This window comes from Aotus nancymaae, unplaced genomic scaffold, assembly GCF_030222135.1.
Source record: "Aotus nancymaae isolate 86718 unplaced genomic scaffold, 86718_ANA_hifiasm-v0.15.2.pri h1tg000010l, whole genome shotgun sequence".
Classification (NCBI taxonomy): domain Eukaryota; kingdom Metazoa; phylum Chordata; class Mammalia; order Primates; family Aotidae; genus Aotus; species Aotus nancymaae.
The window spans coordinates 33,961,279-33,978,562 of NW_026988421.1; the positions used below are offsets into that span (position 1 = coordinate 33,961,279).

At 36.3% G+C, this 17,284-nt stretch overlaps 1 protein-coding gene across 1 annotated transcript in view; it reads left to right on the forward strand.

Annotated features, from left to right (window-relative positions):
• Positions 1-17,284, forward strand: part of TM9SF3 (transmembrane 9 superfamily member 3) — a 70,298-nt gene that overhangs the window by 18,804 nt on the left and 34,210 nt on the right. Inside the window, exons 3-7 of the mRNA XM_012439487.2 lie at positions 1,152-1,274; positions 4,884-5,044; positions 7,918-7,995; positions 14,933-15,064; positions 16,620-16,786. Coding sequence (XP_012294910.1) covers positions 1,152-1,274; positions 4,884-5,044; positions 7,918-7,995; positions 14,933-15,064; positions 16,620-16,786 — 661 coding nt within the window. The remainder of the gene's footprint in view (positions 1-1,151; positions 1,275-4,883; positions 5,045-7,917; positions 7,996-14,932; positions 15,065-16,619; positions 16,787-17,284) is intronic.

Genomic DNA, 17,284 nt, shown 5'->3' on the forward strand with positions numbered 1-17,284 from the left:
TCTGACATTCTTCCATGGGACTTCAGTGTTTACTGCCATCTTTGGTGTTGTAGTTTTGGGGTGTCCACTCTAGGCTGGTCTAAAATATGGGAAGCTGTTCTCTCTGTTGAAGGTTGGGGAGACGTATTGCTGCATATCTTGAGTTATAAATTAGATTGTTATTTCTTTGAGCCATTAAATTAATGATTTAGCTACAATTTATGTTTAAGAACTTTTGATCAGTAGAAAGTTTAATAATGTTTCTTTAGAGAAATTTCATTTCATATTCCAAATAACCAATATCATAGTACAAATATAGTATAGAAGTTAAAAACAAACTTGTGTTTCCTTTTGTGTTCTTGTTCAGAATGATTTCTTAATTTTTTTTCTAATTGCTACTAATATACCAAAACAACTTCTTTTGATTGACATGTTGAGTATTTGTAGGTTTTTTTAAAATTTTCTTCTGTTTTATTAGAAACATAAGTACATTTTGAAATACTAGGTTTATTAAGTTAGAAACCATCTGAATAGAATTATAGTAACAGTATTTTTGAAAGCAGTCAAGGGTGGAAAATGACTCATCTTTAGGGGACTTCAAGGCAATTTATAAATAGTGATGCTTGCTGAATAGAAGTTTGCCTTTTAATTTTCCTACTTATGAATAGTCACTGGGTGTTTTCATAGAATCTGTGGCTTCTAGTGACTTGTCTTTCCAAGAATGTTAAAATGAATGTTTATCTCAGAGAGATCTTATAGCCAGAAATGGTTATCTCTGTTTATGATCATATTCTTGAGCTTTTGTATATATTAAATAAAAACATTCTTATGTGTTTTAAGCTTTTTTATTTTTCTTTTTAAAATCAATTTATTTTAAAGTTAATTTATAAATTTTCTTGTATAATTTTCTTTTTATAAGGGATGATTTCTTCATTTAGTAAGATAATGTTTGAAAATAAAGATGATTAAAATTTTCTTATTATAAAAAAATCTTAAAGATACACAGAAAAAGGGAGGAACAGTACACTGAACCCCCACATATTTATCACTCAGATTCAACTATTCTGAACAGAAGTTTTAAGTTTAGGAAATGTTGGCTTTTTTCTTGTGTTTTTTTGTATGTAACTATTTTGCAAACTAGTGGGTTAATTTGCAATTTTTACTTTATGCAGATGATGTGATGCCAGCCACTTACTGTGAAATTGATTTAGATAAAGAAAAGAGAGATGCATTTGTATATGCCATAAAAAATCACTACTGGTACCAGATGTACATAGATGATTTACCAATATGGGGTAAGTATTATAGTATTTAAGATTGGGGAAAATTTGCATAATCAGAATTTATGTAATGACTCTGTTAAGGTGATTGTATGTTGGAACATAATGTAAATGTGTTTTAACCATTTTTTACAGAATGATTTTAATACGAGTTTTATGGTCACTTGTTGCCTGAAGGATTTTTAACACTGCCATGCTTTACATGAAACTTGCCTAAAATAGAACTTTTATATAGTACAACTTTTCAGATTCGAGAATGAAAAGATGCTTAGAACAATCTAAAAAATTCTTCTGCTTCCATTTTTTTCATATCTTATTTTAATTTGTTCTTTTAAATACAATTAAAGGGACTAAATAGGATTTAGAAGTTTTATTCTGTCTTTTTCTCATGTTGGTACTGTGGTAGTATGATTTCTAGGTATGATAGTTTCTTGAATGGCTTATTTTGCTAGTTCTTATGTTATTTGCCATAACTCTTTAATTTAAAAAAAAAAAGTTTATGTTTTTGCTCTTGTTAATCCATATTAATGGAGAAGAGTTATGGCATGGTTAATGCCAATTCATGAATAGTCCAAAATCATTTGTGTTGGACTTGATTAAATTATTTATGATGCAGAGCACAGCCAGCTGTTGTAGCCAATATGTTTGATCACATTTTTCTCTAACTGTTTCTTTCTTTTGTCTCTGGAAATCTGCTCTTATGTGTAATGAATGTTTCTTCTAATTCTTAAAATTGTTAGCAGATTACTGTGGTTATGAGCAGTAAACTAACAAAGTCTGAACATACGAGATCAGAGTTTAATATCATACTGAGATGAAATGTATAAGAAAGGTAATATCAAAAGATAATTATATACATCATCATTACTGTGTTGCAGGTTAATTAGGTATATATAGTAAGCATTTCATAGAAATGACTGCGTTTACTATTATGGTAATGCAAACATTTCTGTGATCAGCTCTGACAGTGATAGGAAGATGTGCTGAATATTCACTGAAGATTTTTCTGAGCCTGTAGTTCAGGGAAACCCATTGGTTAGAGCTTCCTTTATTTTTGAGAGAGCGGATTTGTTCCCTGTTGTTTTCCATTGCTTATAGGTTAGTGCAGTGGTATAATCATAGCTCATTGCAGACTTGAACTCCTGGGCTTAAGTGATCCTTCTCCCTTGGTCTCCTGAGCAGCTCGGACTACAGGTGCACACTACCACGCCTGGCTCTTTTTTTTTTTTTTTGGTGTGTTTGTAGAGACAAGGTGTCATGCTTTATTGCCTAAGCTAATCTTGAACTTTTGGCTTCAAGCAATCCTCTTGCCTCAGCCTCCCAAAGTTCTGGAATTATAGGCATAAGCCATCATGCTATAGATTTTTTCATTCATAGCTGTGGGCCTCATTAGCAGTAGTGGTAACTGTGCTTTCCTTTGTTAAATTTTTTATAGCACTGGAATTTTAGAATATGCCCTATTTGGGGAGATACTTTTGGATGTCCTTGAATGTCTAAACCATGGAGATTCCTTGTCAGAAAAAAAAAAAAAAACAACTTTGTATCTGACTTTTCTTGGGGTAAAGGTTTCAGAATCTTTTAAAAGCCTCTTAGAGAATAGCTTCTTACTTGATATAATTGTGTCTTTATCACCAAAGTCTGTTTTTCAGAGTAGACAGGTAAATAAACCTTAATGAAATTAATTATTGGCTAGGTATGGTGGCTCATGTCTGTAATCCCAGCAGTTTGGGAGGCTAAGGTGGGCAGATCACTTGGGACCAGGAGTTGGAGACCACCATGGCTAACATGGCGAAACCCCGTCTCTACTAAAAATACGAAAACATTAACTGTGCATGATGGTGCATGCCTATAGTCCCAACTACTTGGGAGGCTGAAGCACAAGAATTTCTTGAACCCAGTGGGTGGAGGTTGCAGTGAGCCGAGATTGCGCCCTTGCACTCTATCCAGCCTGGGCAACAGAGCAAGACTCTGTCTCAAAAAAAAAAAAGGAAATTAATTATTAGAAGGATTTCATGCTGGGTGTGGTGGCTTATGCCTGTAATCCCAGCACTTTGAGAAACCAAGGCCAGGAGTTTGAAACCAGCCTGGACAACATAGTGAGATTTATCTCTACAAAAAATAAAACATTTACCCAGGTGTGATGGCACTTGCCTGTAGTTCTAACTACTCCGAAGGCTGAGGTGGAAAGATGGCTTGAGCCCAGGAGTTTGAGACTGCAGTGAGTTATGATTGTGTCGCTATACTCCAGCCTGGGTGACAGAGTGAGACCTTGTCTCAATAAAAAATAAAGATAAAAGAAGGATTTCATTATCCCCCTACAAGTCCATGGAAAAACAAAACTATACTTCTTAGAATCACTTTGGTTAATAAATAATATTTTATAAAAAATGATCATATTTTTTTCCCTAATACTTACTAAACCATAGGATGAAGGCCCTAAGGAGTAACTATAGAGCATGAAGCTATTGGGAACTATACAGGCTTGGGTGGGGAACATTGGACAAATAGCTGGCAGTTTGAGGGCATGAGAGATGGATCCTCAGCTACCACCTATAATATTTCCCTAACATTGTGGATCATTTTCTTCCAATATCCCGAATTTTGATTAAAGTGATGATTTTAAACTGTATCCTTATTAACATTTATTTTCAGCATTCCTTTCATTTTGCTGATTTCCCAGGGACAGATCCAGTACTTGAGGTATAAAAAGGAGACATGTTAAGTTTTGGTACCCATATATACATATGTGCACCTTACTAGGAATGGGTAGATCATAGGTTCTTAGAGAAAATACTAGACTAGGGATGTGGAAACCTTGATTTTAATTTTGGTTTGACCACTGGGTAACCTTGATAGGTGGTGGTGTAAGCACTTCCCTCAAATTTTGAGATGTTAGGGAGTTGTATTAGTCCGTTCTAATACCGCTATAAAGAAGTACCTGAGACTAGGTGATTTAAAAAGAAAAGAGGTTTAATTGGCTCACAGCTCTGCAGGCTGTACTGGAATCATAGTAGCATCTGCTCAGCTTCTGGGGAGACCTTAGGAAACTTATAATTATGGTAGAAGGTGAAGGGGGAGCCTAGAGTGGCCAGGAGTAGGAGGAAGAGAGGGCAAAGGTGCCACACGCTTTTAAATGTTAGATCCCAGGAAAACTCACTATCGCAATGACAGTACCAAGTAGGGGTGGTATTAAACCAGGAAAATCTGCCCCTGTGATTTAATCACCCCCCACTAGGCTTCATCTCCAGCATTGGGGATTACATTTCAGTATAAGATTTGGGTGAGGACACAGATCCAAACTGTATCCGTAGTATACCTATATAAGATGATAATTGTTAAAATGAAAATTATACTAATGACAAAGCATGAAATTTGAGAATCAAGTTAGTGTTTGGTTATGCTGAGCTGTTTATCACTTTTTCATCTTGGTATGACCATGATGTGTGTTTGCTAAGTAGTTAATGAAGAGTAGAAGTCCAGTTTGCACTTTTGCCTTATTCTAACTGTGAGGAATTATGGTAATGTTGCTTTTTTATTTAAAAAACTTTTAATGAGCTTTTAGCTTCTAGGATATTTTAAATATTAAGTGGTATTACCTTGTATAAAGTGTTTTTTCTTTTGTAGGTATTGTTGGTGAGGCTGATGAAAATGGAGAAGATTACTATCTTTGGACCTACAAAAAACTTGAAATAGGTTTTAATGGAAATCGAATTGTTGATGTTAATCTAACTAGTGAAGGAAAGGTGAAACTGGTTCCAAATACTAAAATTCAGATGTCATATTCAGTAAGTATTCAAATAGTTTTATGTAAGAAGTAGTGTTTGTGACCTGATGTCAACAATTTGTGGCTTTGAACATTAGATTTTGAGCTTTAGTAAATGAAAATGTAGCTTGAAATGGGATGCAACAGAATATTATTGAAACTACATTTCCTCAGTGTACCTAAGTCAGCCTCCTAAAAGCAAAGAGAAGATTTGCTTCAGGTCTGCAGTATTAGATACCAGTTATGCCTTTGCGGGACCTAAACCATTTGCTACAGCCAAGTTTACTATCTGAGTAATTAGAGTAACCCAGTCATGTATTTTTATGGTTACATTTTTAGATTGCAGTACTTCATATTGTTTCCCTTTCCTTTTTAATGTTGCAGATAGAAGTGATGATGTATTCAAAGTTTCTGGATAGATATAGTTTGCCATGGCTTGCTCTGTCAGTTGGAATAATATACTCCTGCACAGTGAGAGCTTGTCAGAACCTTTTAGCAACTGTCAAGCTTTTTCTGTTCTCTTAGGCTTAAAAATAGTGAAATGAGAAAGAAATTTAGTGAAGGTCGCCTCTCTGCCAGTTATTGCCTCGTATCTGGAATGAGTCCATTGCTAGTAGTCAATTTTGAAAGTTTTTCAAGCTTTGTGCATATGTACCTGATGCAAATAATAGTTGCATAACTGAACTTAACAAAGGAATTTTATAGTTGTAATAAAAGTAATGCAGTCTAAAAATAAAGATGTACAGATTAAATTCATTCAAATATTTACTGAGTAGCTAAGGAGATACAAAGGTGATTGAAAACATGGGCAGAGGTGAGGCAAATGCACAAGTAGTAGAAAGGAAAGGGCAAGGTTCACTGAATCACAGCAGTCAGAAGAAAGTGCTTTAGGGAACTACGAGTGAGATTATTTCTAGCCTGAAGAGGCATCTGTGACAAATCAGAAAAGGATATTGCAATTAAGATAGAAGACTTCAGTCTGGCTTGTTGATGATACTCAGTATGGACTCTATTTGTCTCTCCTTTTCCTTTGTCCCCACCCTTGGGCTTAATTTACCAGTTAGTGCCCAGGACTGTTCAGTGTGCTTTTTCTATACTTGCTTTCATTTTTGCTTTAATATCTTCTACAGAACTAGGTCCTTTTGGTGTTGCAGGAGTTTTTTCCTGTTTTTGAAGGATTTTTGTCCTTTTGATCTTGGAGTTGATAGTTTTGAATCTTTTCCATTCCAGTTTGACTTCTGTGCATTTTTGGCTGAATTATCTTGTATAGATTTCTTCACTGGTGCTTTTTCTTCAGTTTCTTTGTCATCAAAATCATCATCATCATCTTCATCAGCAGGAAGTTTTACTTTTTTCGATTGAACCTCAGTACCACCTCCAGGGGCAAACTGCTTTCCACATATACTTAAGAGTTTCGCATCCTCCTTCTCTTCATCTTCTGACTCTGCATCTTCCTCTGCAGCTACTAAATACTGTCCACTAGTATATACTGGCCCTGAACCACACTTCAACCATAGGACCACTGGTGGTGGTATTTCAAAGCCCCCAAGGGAAACCGTTGGCTGTGCAGACATTTTCAAAGTTGCCAGTGTTGCTTTAATTGAATTGCCTTCATAATTCATTGCCTCTGCTTCAACAATGTGCAATTCATCTTTTGCACTGGCCTCTACCTAAACTGACCATTCTTTTTTTAAAAAAAATTCATTTATTATACTTTTAAGTTCTGGTGTACATGTGCAGATCGTGCAGGTTTATTATGTAGGTATACATATGCCATGGTGGTAGTTTGCTGCATCCATTGCCCCGTCATCTATGTTAGGTATTTCTCCTAATGCTAACCCTCCCCAATCCCCTCACCCCCTGCTATTCCTCCCCTAACCCCTCATCCCCCAGGCCCCAATGTGTGATGTTCCCCTCCCTGTGTCCATGTGTTCTCATTGTTCAACACCCACTTATGAGTGAGAACATTCAGTGTTTGGTTTTCTGGTCTTATGTCAGTTTGCTGAGAATGATGGTTTCCAGTTTCATCTGTGTCCCTGCAAAGGACATGAACTTATCCTTTTTTATGGCTGCATAGTATTCCATGGTGTATATACGCCACATTTTCTTTATCCAGTCTATCATTGATGGGCATTTGGGTTGGTTCCAAGTCTTTGCTATTGTGAACAATGCCGCAATAAACATGCACGTACATGTGTCTTTATAACAGAATGATTTATAATCCTTTGGGTATATACCCAGTAATGGGATTTCTGGGTCAAATGGTATTTCTGTTTCTAGATCCTTGAGGAATCGCCACACTGTCTTCAACAATGGTTGAATTAAAAAGATAATTGGTGCTCATTTTCATCATTATCCACCTTAAAGTAGTAATCTTTGTTGACCTTTAATTCACAACTGAAAAGATAGTTCTGGGGCCTAAGGGGGCTCATGTCCCATCCATCAAATCTTCCATGGGGTGGCAGCATGCACTTAGGTGGGAGAGAAGGCAGACGGAGATAAATGACTGTTGCTCAAGAGAACAGCTGTGCAGGATGGAATCATACCAGGCAGATGTACAGATTCTTATTTTAATTGATTTAGACACTTGTGATTTGAGCTTGTACTAGTTCAGTTCATATCATATTTATCAGGTCATAATATATAAGTCAACAATAGTGAACAGTCCTTGAAAACTAAAACAACCCCTCTTTGGAAAGTTGTTTTGTCAATAAATGGAGAGAAGAGTTAATTAGTTTTATCATAACTTCTCATGTTGTAAGTAACTTTCCTTCATTTCTCTAGTGAATTTTAATTCTAAGTCTGTGTAATTGTTCTATATTTTGCCCAGAGTTTTGTCATCAGATTTTAATTTGTTTACTGGCCTTTATTTTCAAATGAAAATTGTTTTTTCAGGTAAAATGGAAAAAGTCAGATGTAAAATTTGAAGATCGATTTGACAAATATCTTGATCCGTCCTTTTTTCAACATCGGGTAGGTAAATAGTGTATTTTAAGACATTGAATATGGGCACCAATTAGTTTAACAAATACTGAGCATCTGTCATTTGCAGGGCACTGTGTTGAGGACTGTAGATTAAAAGGTTTAGCTGATGGTGATTTAAAGCATGAACTTGAAGTCATAAAGATGATAGGGAGTTTTAGAGGAGCAATCAAAAACTTCCTTCTTTGTGCTTGTGGTTTAAACCAATTAAGAGATATACAAAGAAAAATATAACATATGGGAAGCCAAAATGCCACAAATCAGATGAATATATTAGGTGGCTGTGTTACACAATGGATAGTGCATTGGACTTCTAATAAGGTGAATATTGGGGAATGTGGCTTCCATCTATCTGTGATTAAGTGGGCTTCTTATACCGAAACTCAGAATTAGACAACACACTCAGACAGTATATTGTAGGCTTTCCCATGTGGGCACTTGCCCTTATAAAACTTACGGTGTAGAGAAACAATGGAATGTATGCATGAGAAGGAGGTAATGAGAGAGTGGATTGAGGTCAGGAATTTCTGGTTGCAAAATCCTTCCACATAGAAAGAGACATCAAGAATGGGAAGAAATACCCCTACTTCCCCCAGCCCCCACTGACAGATACTTGCTGAATTTTAGTTCATAAGGCCGGTGGCATTAGTGTTCATTTTGTACAGGTAGTTTTGGTTCTTTATAGCAAAAATCAGACTTTGTTTTGGTGGTTTCCTCCTCCAGAATGAAGATAAAAACACAAGGCATATGGGGATATATCTGTTCTTTTGAGTTTCTTCCTGAATTACTGTTTCTTTCTTTTGATCTAATCTTTTGGACTAGAATTTTAAAGTTTATTAATCACCTGTTTTTGAGATGGCCCATAAGTTTTTGTTGTCTCAGATTTACGTATTACTGTTAGGTTACATTCTTAGACTCTACTGGAACATATCACTACTTCTAATCTTCCTCAGACTTCAAAGATTTTAAAAATTATGCTATTTGCCCTTTTTGGGGGGGAGCAAATAGCATAATTTGTTATTTGTCACCTAGGCTGGAGTGCAGTGGTGTGATCTTGGCTCACTGCAACCTCTGCTTCCTGGGTTCAAGCAATTCTCCTGCCTAAACCTCCCAAGTTAGCTGGGATTACAGGCACCTGCCACCAAGCCCGGCTAATTTTTGTATTTTTTTTAGTAGAAATAGGGTTTTGCCATGTTGGCCAGGCTGATCTTGAGTTCCTGACCTCAAATGATCCGCCTGCCTTGACCTCCCAAAGTGCTGAGATTACAGGCGAGAGCCACCACGCCCTCCCTGAATTGTCCTTACTGAAGGATTTAGTACACTACTCATGGAGCTAAAATTTTCTCCCTACTCAATCCCCACCTCAACCTCACCTGCTGTGTGTTCTCCTTAAGTATAATGCTCGGCAATATTGAATAGGGTTATAGACATGGATAATTTCAAGATTTAGAAAACATTTGAGGATATGAAGGCTCTTAACTGGCACTCCCTACTGGAACTCTTAGGTCTGCCTTGTTTCTAGCCCTATTGGGCATTGACAACTTAGGGGGAAGACTGCCTTTTAGTATTTTCACTGTAAAGCATTATACTGTATTTATTATTTCAACACATATTAATTGAGCACCTGCTATCTGCCAAGCACTGTACTAGGTAAGTAGGATACATTAAAATATAGAGACAAAGATCTGTACCCTCTAGGAACTTACATTCTAGTGGAGGAGACATGAAATGAACATAATAAGTGAAAACACTGCATTCAAAGGGAAGTGTGTCAAAAAAGAAAGTAGACAGCAGAACAAGATTACTAGGGGTTGGGCAAGATGCAGTTTTATATTCCATAGTCAAGGTAAGCCTCTGAGGTGGATTGTTGAGCAAAAGCTTGAAGGAGTTGAAGGAAATAAAGAATGTGGATATCTGGGGGAAAGAGTATTCCAGGCAGAGGCAACACCATTGAAAAGTCTAGTACAGTGAGGATATGGTTATTGTGGTTTGAGGACTAGCAAGAAGATGACGTCAGAGAGGTAGCGGGAATCAGATCCTCCATGATCATTTTAAGGACTTTGGATTTTACTCTTGAATGCAAAGGTGGCAGGGGAGCACTGTAGTGTTTTCAGCAGGGGAGTAACACATCTTTTGTTTTAAAAGGATCAGATTATTATGTCGAGAATAGGTTCTGGAAGTCAAGGGTAGAAGCAGAGAGACCAGTGGAGAGGCTGGTATAGCAATCCAGATAAGAGGTAAAGTAGCTCAGACCAGGGTGGTAGCAGGATAGGTGATGAAAAGATGTTAGATTGTGAATATATTTTGAAGTTAAAGCCAGTGAGATTTCCTGATGGATAGGAAGGTAAAAAAAGGTTGAGACAAACTCTAGGGTTTTCAGTCTGCATGGAGCTGATGTCACTGGGGCTGTATTTGGAGGAGATTTAGAGGGGAAGATTAGGGTACAGTGGGACATGTTAGTTTTGGTGTGCCTATACAATATCCAAATGGAGATATTGACCAGCAAATTTGATTATTAGTCCTGGAGTTCAGGAAAGAGGTCTGGGCTAGAGATACAAATCTTGCAGTAATTGGCATACAGATCATATTTATAACTATGAGACTAGATGTAGTAATTACTAAGGAAGGGAAATGTAGGGAGAGAAGAGAACCAAGGACTAAGCCCTGGTGCAGTAGTAAGAGTTTAGGAAAAGCAGAGGAGTTCAGTTAAGGGCTTTGAGGCAAACAAACAAAGAAGAGAGAGAGAGAGAAAGAAGAGAGAAGGAAGAAAGGAAGAGGGAGGGAGGGAAGGAAGGAGGAAGAGGGAGGGAGGGAAGGAAGGAGAAAGAGGGAGGGAGGGGAAAGAGAGAGGGAGGGAGGGAAGGAAGGATGGGAAGGAGGGAGGAGAAAGAGGGAGGGAGGAAAGGAAAGGAGGGAAGGAAGGAAGGGAAGGAAGTGAGGAAGGGAAGGTAAGGAGTTCTGAAAGCCGGGAGAAGAAAGTGTATCGCGGAGGATAGAGAGATTAGTTCTGAATTTTTGCTGTTAGGTAAAGTAAGATGAGTACTGAAAAGTACTCATTGGATTAACCTGGAGTCTAGCGAACTTGACAGCAATTTGGGTGTAATGGTGGGGCATTCAGAATCTGAACAGAGCTGCTGTAAGAGAATGAGAGGAGAGGAATTGGAGACAGCAAGTATGGACTTGTGAGGTGCTTGGCTGCTAAAGGGAGCAAAGAAATGGTGCAGTAGCCAGTAGGGAAAATGGAGTTAGGAGATTTTCCTTTTTTTTTTTTTTTTTTTAAGATGTAAGAAAAACATTATATGCTGATAGGGTTCAGTGGAGATTGCAAAACTGACAATGCAGGAGAAAAAGAGAAATATTGCATCGTTTTCCTTAATAGAAGGAGGGGATATGATCTGTACAAGTATAGGGATTGCTTCTAATACAGTGGCTAACAGTGCAAGCAAAGGAGTTAGAGCTGAATTCAAACTCCGATGCTTTGCCACTTACTATAACCTTGGTTATTGAGTTCTTCAGCTTCTTTTCCCTTAATAGTGAAGCAAGGATTATAGTACCTTGCAGAGCTGTTGGGAAATTTCATGTTGATATAAAGCACCTAGTTCAGTGTTTGGCACATAGCATGTCAGAGGCAGTATTGTTGGTATAGTTTTTCATCTCCAGTTGTGTTCTAAAATTTATGATAAATTGAGGATGCAACTTCAGGATTAGTGACACTAGGGGGTGCTGGCATGCAGCAGTTAGTAGGGTTAGTAAACGGTTTTGTGACTTTTTTTTTATTTTTAAGAAGTATTTTCCCTGGTATAATAATTTCACAATTATATAGCATCTCATAATTTTTACAATAAAAGAATATTATAAAATTTCAGGTTATTACTACATTATAATAGATTAGATTGCATATATCTTAGATTAGAAAATTAGAGCCTTGTTAGAAATTTCAACATTTTGTGTGTGTCTAATTAGTATAGTTACTACTAAGTAGTAACTATATAAAACTTCTTTATCATAAAAATTTTCATAAATTGACTAAAAGAAGATATATGTCATTTTTCTTTCCCTTTCTTGAGCTTTTCTGGGTTATTAACATCTAAGGGTAGAAACAAAGTCAAATCATTGGAAAATCATAGACTACTTTTATGAATCTTAAATGATACTTTTACAATAAACTCACATTTGTGTAATCTTTTTTGAGCAAACATTTCTAACAAACAAAAAAAAATGCATTTCTTGGTTCCTTTATAATTTCACTAGGTACTCAATAAATAAATTGTTGAATAAAGGAATAATCTTCCGAAGAGGCAGTCTCCTGTTTTTCAGGAAGAGCCATAGAGTTTATCCCATCCCTTAAACCTCAGTTAGGTAACAGAGCCAAGACTTCCTGTCACCTTTGTGCACATATTCGGCACATTAGCCCAAGTTAACATATGTCCTAATCATACACAGCAATACATATGTATGTACCTGTAGAATTTTAGAGCAGGAGGATATCTGTGAAGAATGTAATACGTAGATAAGAGGTTTCATGGAGGGGAAGGTGCTTGTGTTGGAATTTAAAGACTGGGTAGAGTTTGCTAAGGGGAATAGAAATAGATCTTACATGAGAAGAAATTATGAGAAAAATACAGAGGTTGAAGTGAGTGTGCTGTGCTTGTGGGTTCTTAAAGAGGGGATAAGCCTTATTGGAATATAGAATACAATGGAAAGAAAAGTTGACAAGATAAGGTGAGATGACCATATTACAGGGAGTATAGAATATTGGAGAAAATAGATTTGATATGAGAGAAATAGGGTATACAGCTCTAAGTTTTAGAATAGAGGACTGATATATGAACATGGTTCAGAAAGATTTCCTTGATAGCTTTCTACAGGACAGATTGAAAGGAAGGGGAGAGACCAAAAAAAAGGCCAACTAGGAGGCCATTAGTGCTATCAAGGTATGAGGTGATGGCATGGGAATGGAGCAGAGAAGATAGATACGGGTCATTTTGAAGAAAAATACATGCTTAATAATTATTATCTATGAAGAATTAAGGAGAAGGAAGAGCCAGAGATACTTCTAAAATTTCAAAGCTAAATGTTAGTACCATTAACAGAAGTTAGAGCATCAGAAACAAGTGTTATATATGAGGTGGAAGATTATGAATGTACTTTAGGGCAGTCTGAGTCTGAAATTCCAGAAAGACATTCAAGTGGAAATTATTGTAGTTAGCAAAAGCCTGAAACGTGAGTGAAAAAGAAGACTAGCAATTTGGAGTGAGGTGGGAGGTGGGGGGAGAGGGTCCATCATCGTTGGAATGCTGGTTAAAAGTTCTGAGAGCCTAAAGAAGTCACAGCAGAGTACTAAGACTGGAGCTTTTAGAAAAGTTCACAAAGGATGGGAGGAGCCAGCATGGAAGATGAAAGAGGAGAAGCCGCAGCCAGTGAAGTAGGATGCTGTAGTGTCAGGAAAGGTCAGATGTGGCAGAGAGATCAAGGAGAGTGAGGCAGATAATTGGCTGCTGAATCGGTTTAGAAGTTCATTGCAGGCCTTTCAGAGAAATTCTGTGGGGCAAAAGTGAGATTGTATTGTGTTTTGGAGGAAGTGAGGGAAGAACTGGAACATGTCTCCTTTGAAAAGTATTGGCATTGAAAGGATCAGGAGGTGAGAAGATGAAAAGAATGAAGGACAAAAGATGAAGCAAGCACTTCAAAAGATAATAATAGCAATAACAATAACTTTTAGATTTTATTTAGTGTTTATGATGTGCCAGACACTATATTATTTGCTTTACCTTTATTGTTTAAACCTTATGACAACTCCAGGGAGTAGACATCATAAGGACCTTTGGAGATTGCTGATGCTAGTGAAAGGTGGAGGGGTTGGGAAGCAAAATGAGAGGGGAAAAACACTTCAAAGAGTGGATGTGGAAAAGTTTTGTCATGATGGGTAGTAGAAGACAGGATTTGCTTCAAGGGAAGGCAGGAGAAAGGATGGCATTGGGACCTTGAAGAGAGGAAAGAAATTGGGACTATCCCTAAAGATCTTTTGGGAATTAAAATGTAAATAAAGAAATAACTGGGCAGTGCCACAGACTTAGTTCAAATTAGATGTGCTACATTTTGAAATCCACTGAGAGATATAGTAGTACCTTGTGATTATGAACCAGAATCTAGATGTAATGTTGTAACAAATGTGTGGATAAAATTAAAGCCAAGAGCTTCAAGAACATTGAAGAACTAAAGGATGCCTCAGTATTTTATGTAACATGGATTTGGAAAGGGCTGAATAATGATGGTAAGAGGATGAGGATGTAACTGGGAGCAAGTAAAGCCAATCATTCAGGATGGTGATCTAAGTCCATAGCAGTCAAGTATACTGGTTTAGTCTTAGTATTTTAAGGAGATTTTCAACTTGTTCAGTTGGGGGGAAGGGAAGTAACATTTACTGAGTGAATATCTAAGGTGCCATACTTTTTATATATATGTTATTAAGCCCTACAAATCACTTAAAAGGTAAGCATTATTTTCTCAATTTTCCAGATGAGAAATCTGAGGTCACATAGCCAGAAATTGACTATGTTTGACTCCAGAGCCCGTATTTTTTCCATACTGTTTATGGAAAGCATGCTGCCTTTCCATGCTATGCTGTTTTAATGCTGAATAGCATAGGCTGTATGGCCAAATTATACTTTTTTTTAAACAATAAATTTGATTTTGAAAATTTATATAAATGGTAGCATGTTTTTTAACATATGGGAGCTTATTGTAAAGAAAGCCAATCCCTTGGCATAATGAATACTCATCCTCAAAGTGTCTTAAATTTGGATTTTTATCTAAAGATTTTAAAAGACTTTTTTTCTTTGCATTAACATCCAGTTGTCCTCTTGGAACCTATGAATTTTGTGGCTGATATTGCAGGTTGGTAACATTTTATTTTCTGTTATTTTAGATTCATTGGTTTTCAATTTTCAACTCCTTCATGATGGTGATCTTCTTGGTGGGCTTAGTTTCAATGATTTTAATGAGAACATTAAGAAAAGATTATGCTCGGTACAGTAAAGAGGAAGAAATGGATGATATGGTGAGTAAACATATTTGTAAAAACATTTTAACTGAGTGTTAAGTTTTAAATATTGGAAGATAGATCATAATTTCTTATCAGAAGTCCTTGGGGCCAGATGAGTTTCCAGAGTTCAGGATTTTTAGAGTTAAGAAAAATGTAAAATGCCCAGTGTGGTCTGTAACCATGCCCTGTAATCAAATAAAATTAATTTTTTTTTCAGCAAAACATATGAACATTCACCTAAAGTGGGATACATAAATAGTATAACTTCTTGTTAGTTCAAGCCTGGTTTTGCCACCAAGTAAGAATATGTCAAACCTAAGAAATAAACTTTTAGTTTTTAGAACTTTTTGTTTCAGAATTGCAGCTAGGAGGATGTAGACCTGTATTAGTAACTTTTGAATACTGTTAAATATTGCTTAAAATTCAGGGAATGGGTTAATTTGTATTTAGTTTAGTGGATTCAGAGGAAAGATTTGTTTTCTAAGTTCTTTTACTAAGTTATAGAACAAAATGTGTTATATAGAGTGGTAGCTAATAGATATTCTATATAGGTATATTGTATCATTAAATAAATTTAGGAGATTTATTTTAAGAGACAGGCTGGAGTGTAGAGGTGTGATCATAGCTTACTGTAACTTCTAATTCAAGAGTTCAAGTGATCCTGCCAACTCAGCTTCCCAAGTAGCAAGGACTACAGGCCCCACCTCTGGCTGTTTTTTTATTTGTTGTAGAGACATGTCTTACTATGCTGCCCAGGCTGGTCTCTAGCTCCTGTCCTCAAGCAATCCTCCTGCCTTGGCCTTCCAAAGTACTGGGGTTATAGGTGTGAGTCTCCATGCCTGACTTAGGAAATGGTTTAAACTTTTAAATTTTAATATACTAGAGTATACTGTGAAATATTAGAAGGTGGATAAAGCATTTGGTGCCTCTGACCAGGATTCTCCACACCAAAACAGATTACCTTGAGGGACTGCTATTCCTTAGGAAATACTGTTTTAGGAGTAAGCTTTGTTAGAAAATGTTTAAGGAGCACTTGCTTACTAAGGTTGCAAAGTAAAAATAAAATTGTTTAAAAAAAAAATACTTTATAGACTGTTAAATAAAAACATCCATCTCCAATATTTCCCCCATATGTTTTCTTAGATTCTAGGCTTTAAAGGACATTTCTGCATTTTTAGGGCATCTAGTACTGGTTTTGATATTCTTGTTCACTTTCCACCTAGCCCCTGATTGTATATGACAGCTATGATGTGAATGGCAAGAGTAGTGTCTGAAAGTGACAATAAGAGAGTCAGTTTGCTACCAATTTTACCTTTTCTTTTTCCATTATTTGAGATTATCTGAGCACAACCAGGAGTCAACTTCCTGAACCTCAGCATTTTAACATTGTTACTAAAGCAGTGATTATGTTAAATTTGGAATATATTTTCTCAATATTTTGAATTTCTTTAAGTAGCTATAAATTCGGAGGGAGGAAACTTAAAACTAATTTTTACCTATTTTCTGTGTTTTAGTTTGATTCTGAATGATTTGCTTTTTTCTCTCTCTCTGTATATATATTTGTATACAGGATAGAGACCTAGGCGATGAATATGGATGGAAACAGGTGCACGGAGATGTATTTAGACCATCGAGTCACCCACTGATATTTTCCTCTCTCATTGGTTCTGGATGTCAGATATTTGCTGTGTCTCTCATCGTTATTATTGTTGCAATGATAGAAGATTTATATACTGAGTAAGTGCCTACACTTTATTATGTCTTTATTGTTCTTGAATAGTTTTAATTATCGGAATCCTTTAAGTCAGTCATAATTAAAGATTTACTTATTTCCTTTATCTTACAATTTATGATAAATGTCATAAATGCAGACAAATTAAATAATGAACAGTAATCTGTATTTTTCTGTTACATGCCAAAACTTATTAGCATTACCGAACATTGTGGTTATAGATTATGTTCCATTAAAGAATATGAACAGAGGTTACTTTTAATCCAGAGCTGTTTGACAAAGTAAATAGGCTTTTTTTTTGAAAGTTGAAGATCCAATTAGAGCTTCATCAGAAGTACAAGAATTTTAATTGCTAAGTTACTTCGTATTTACCTTCAGAACTGGAAAACATCAGAGTGGAAGAAAGCACTGTTGTAAATAATAGTAAAAACAGTGATGAAAAGTCACATAAGGTTAGAAAAATAATTCATAACTTCTTTAAAAAAAGCTCCTAGGTCAATATC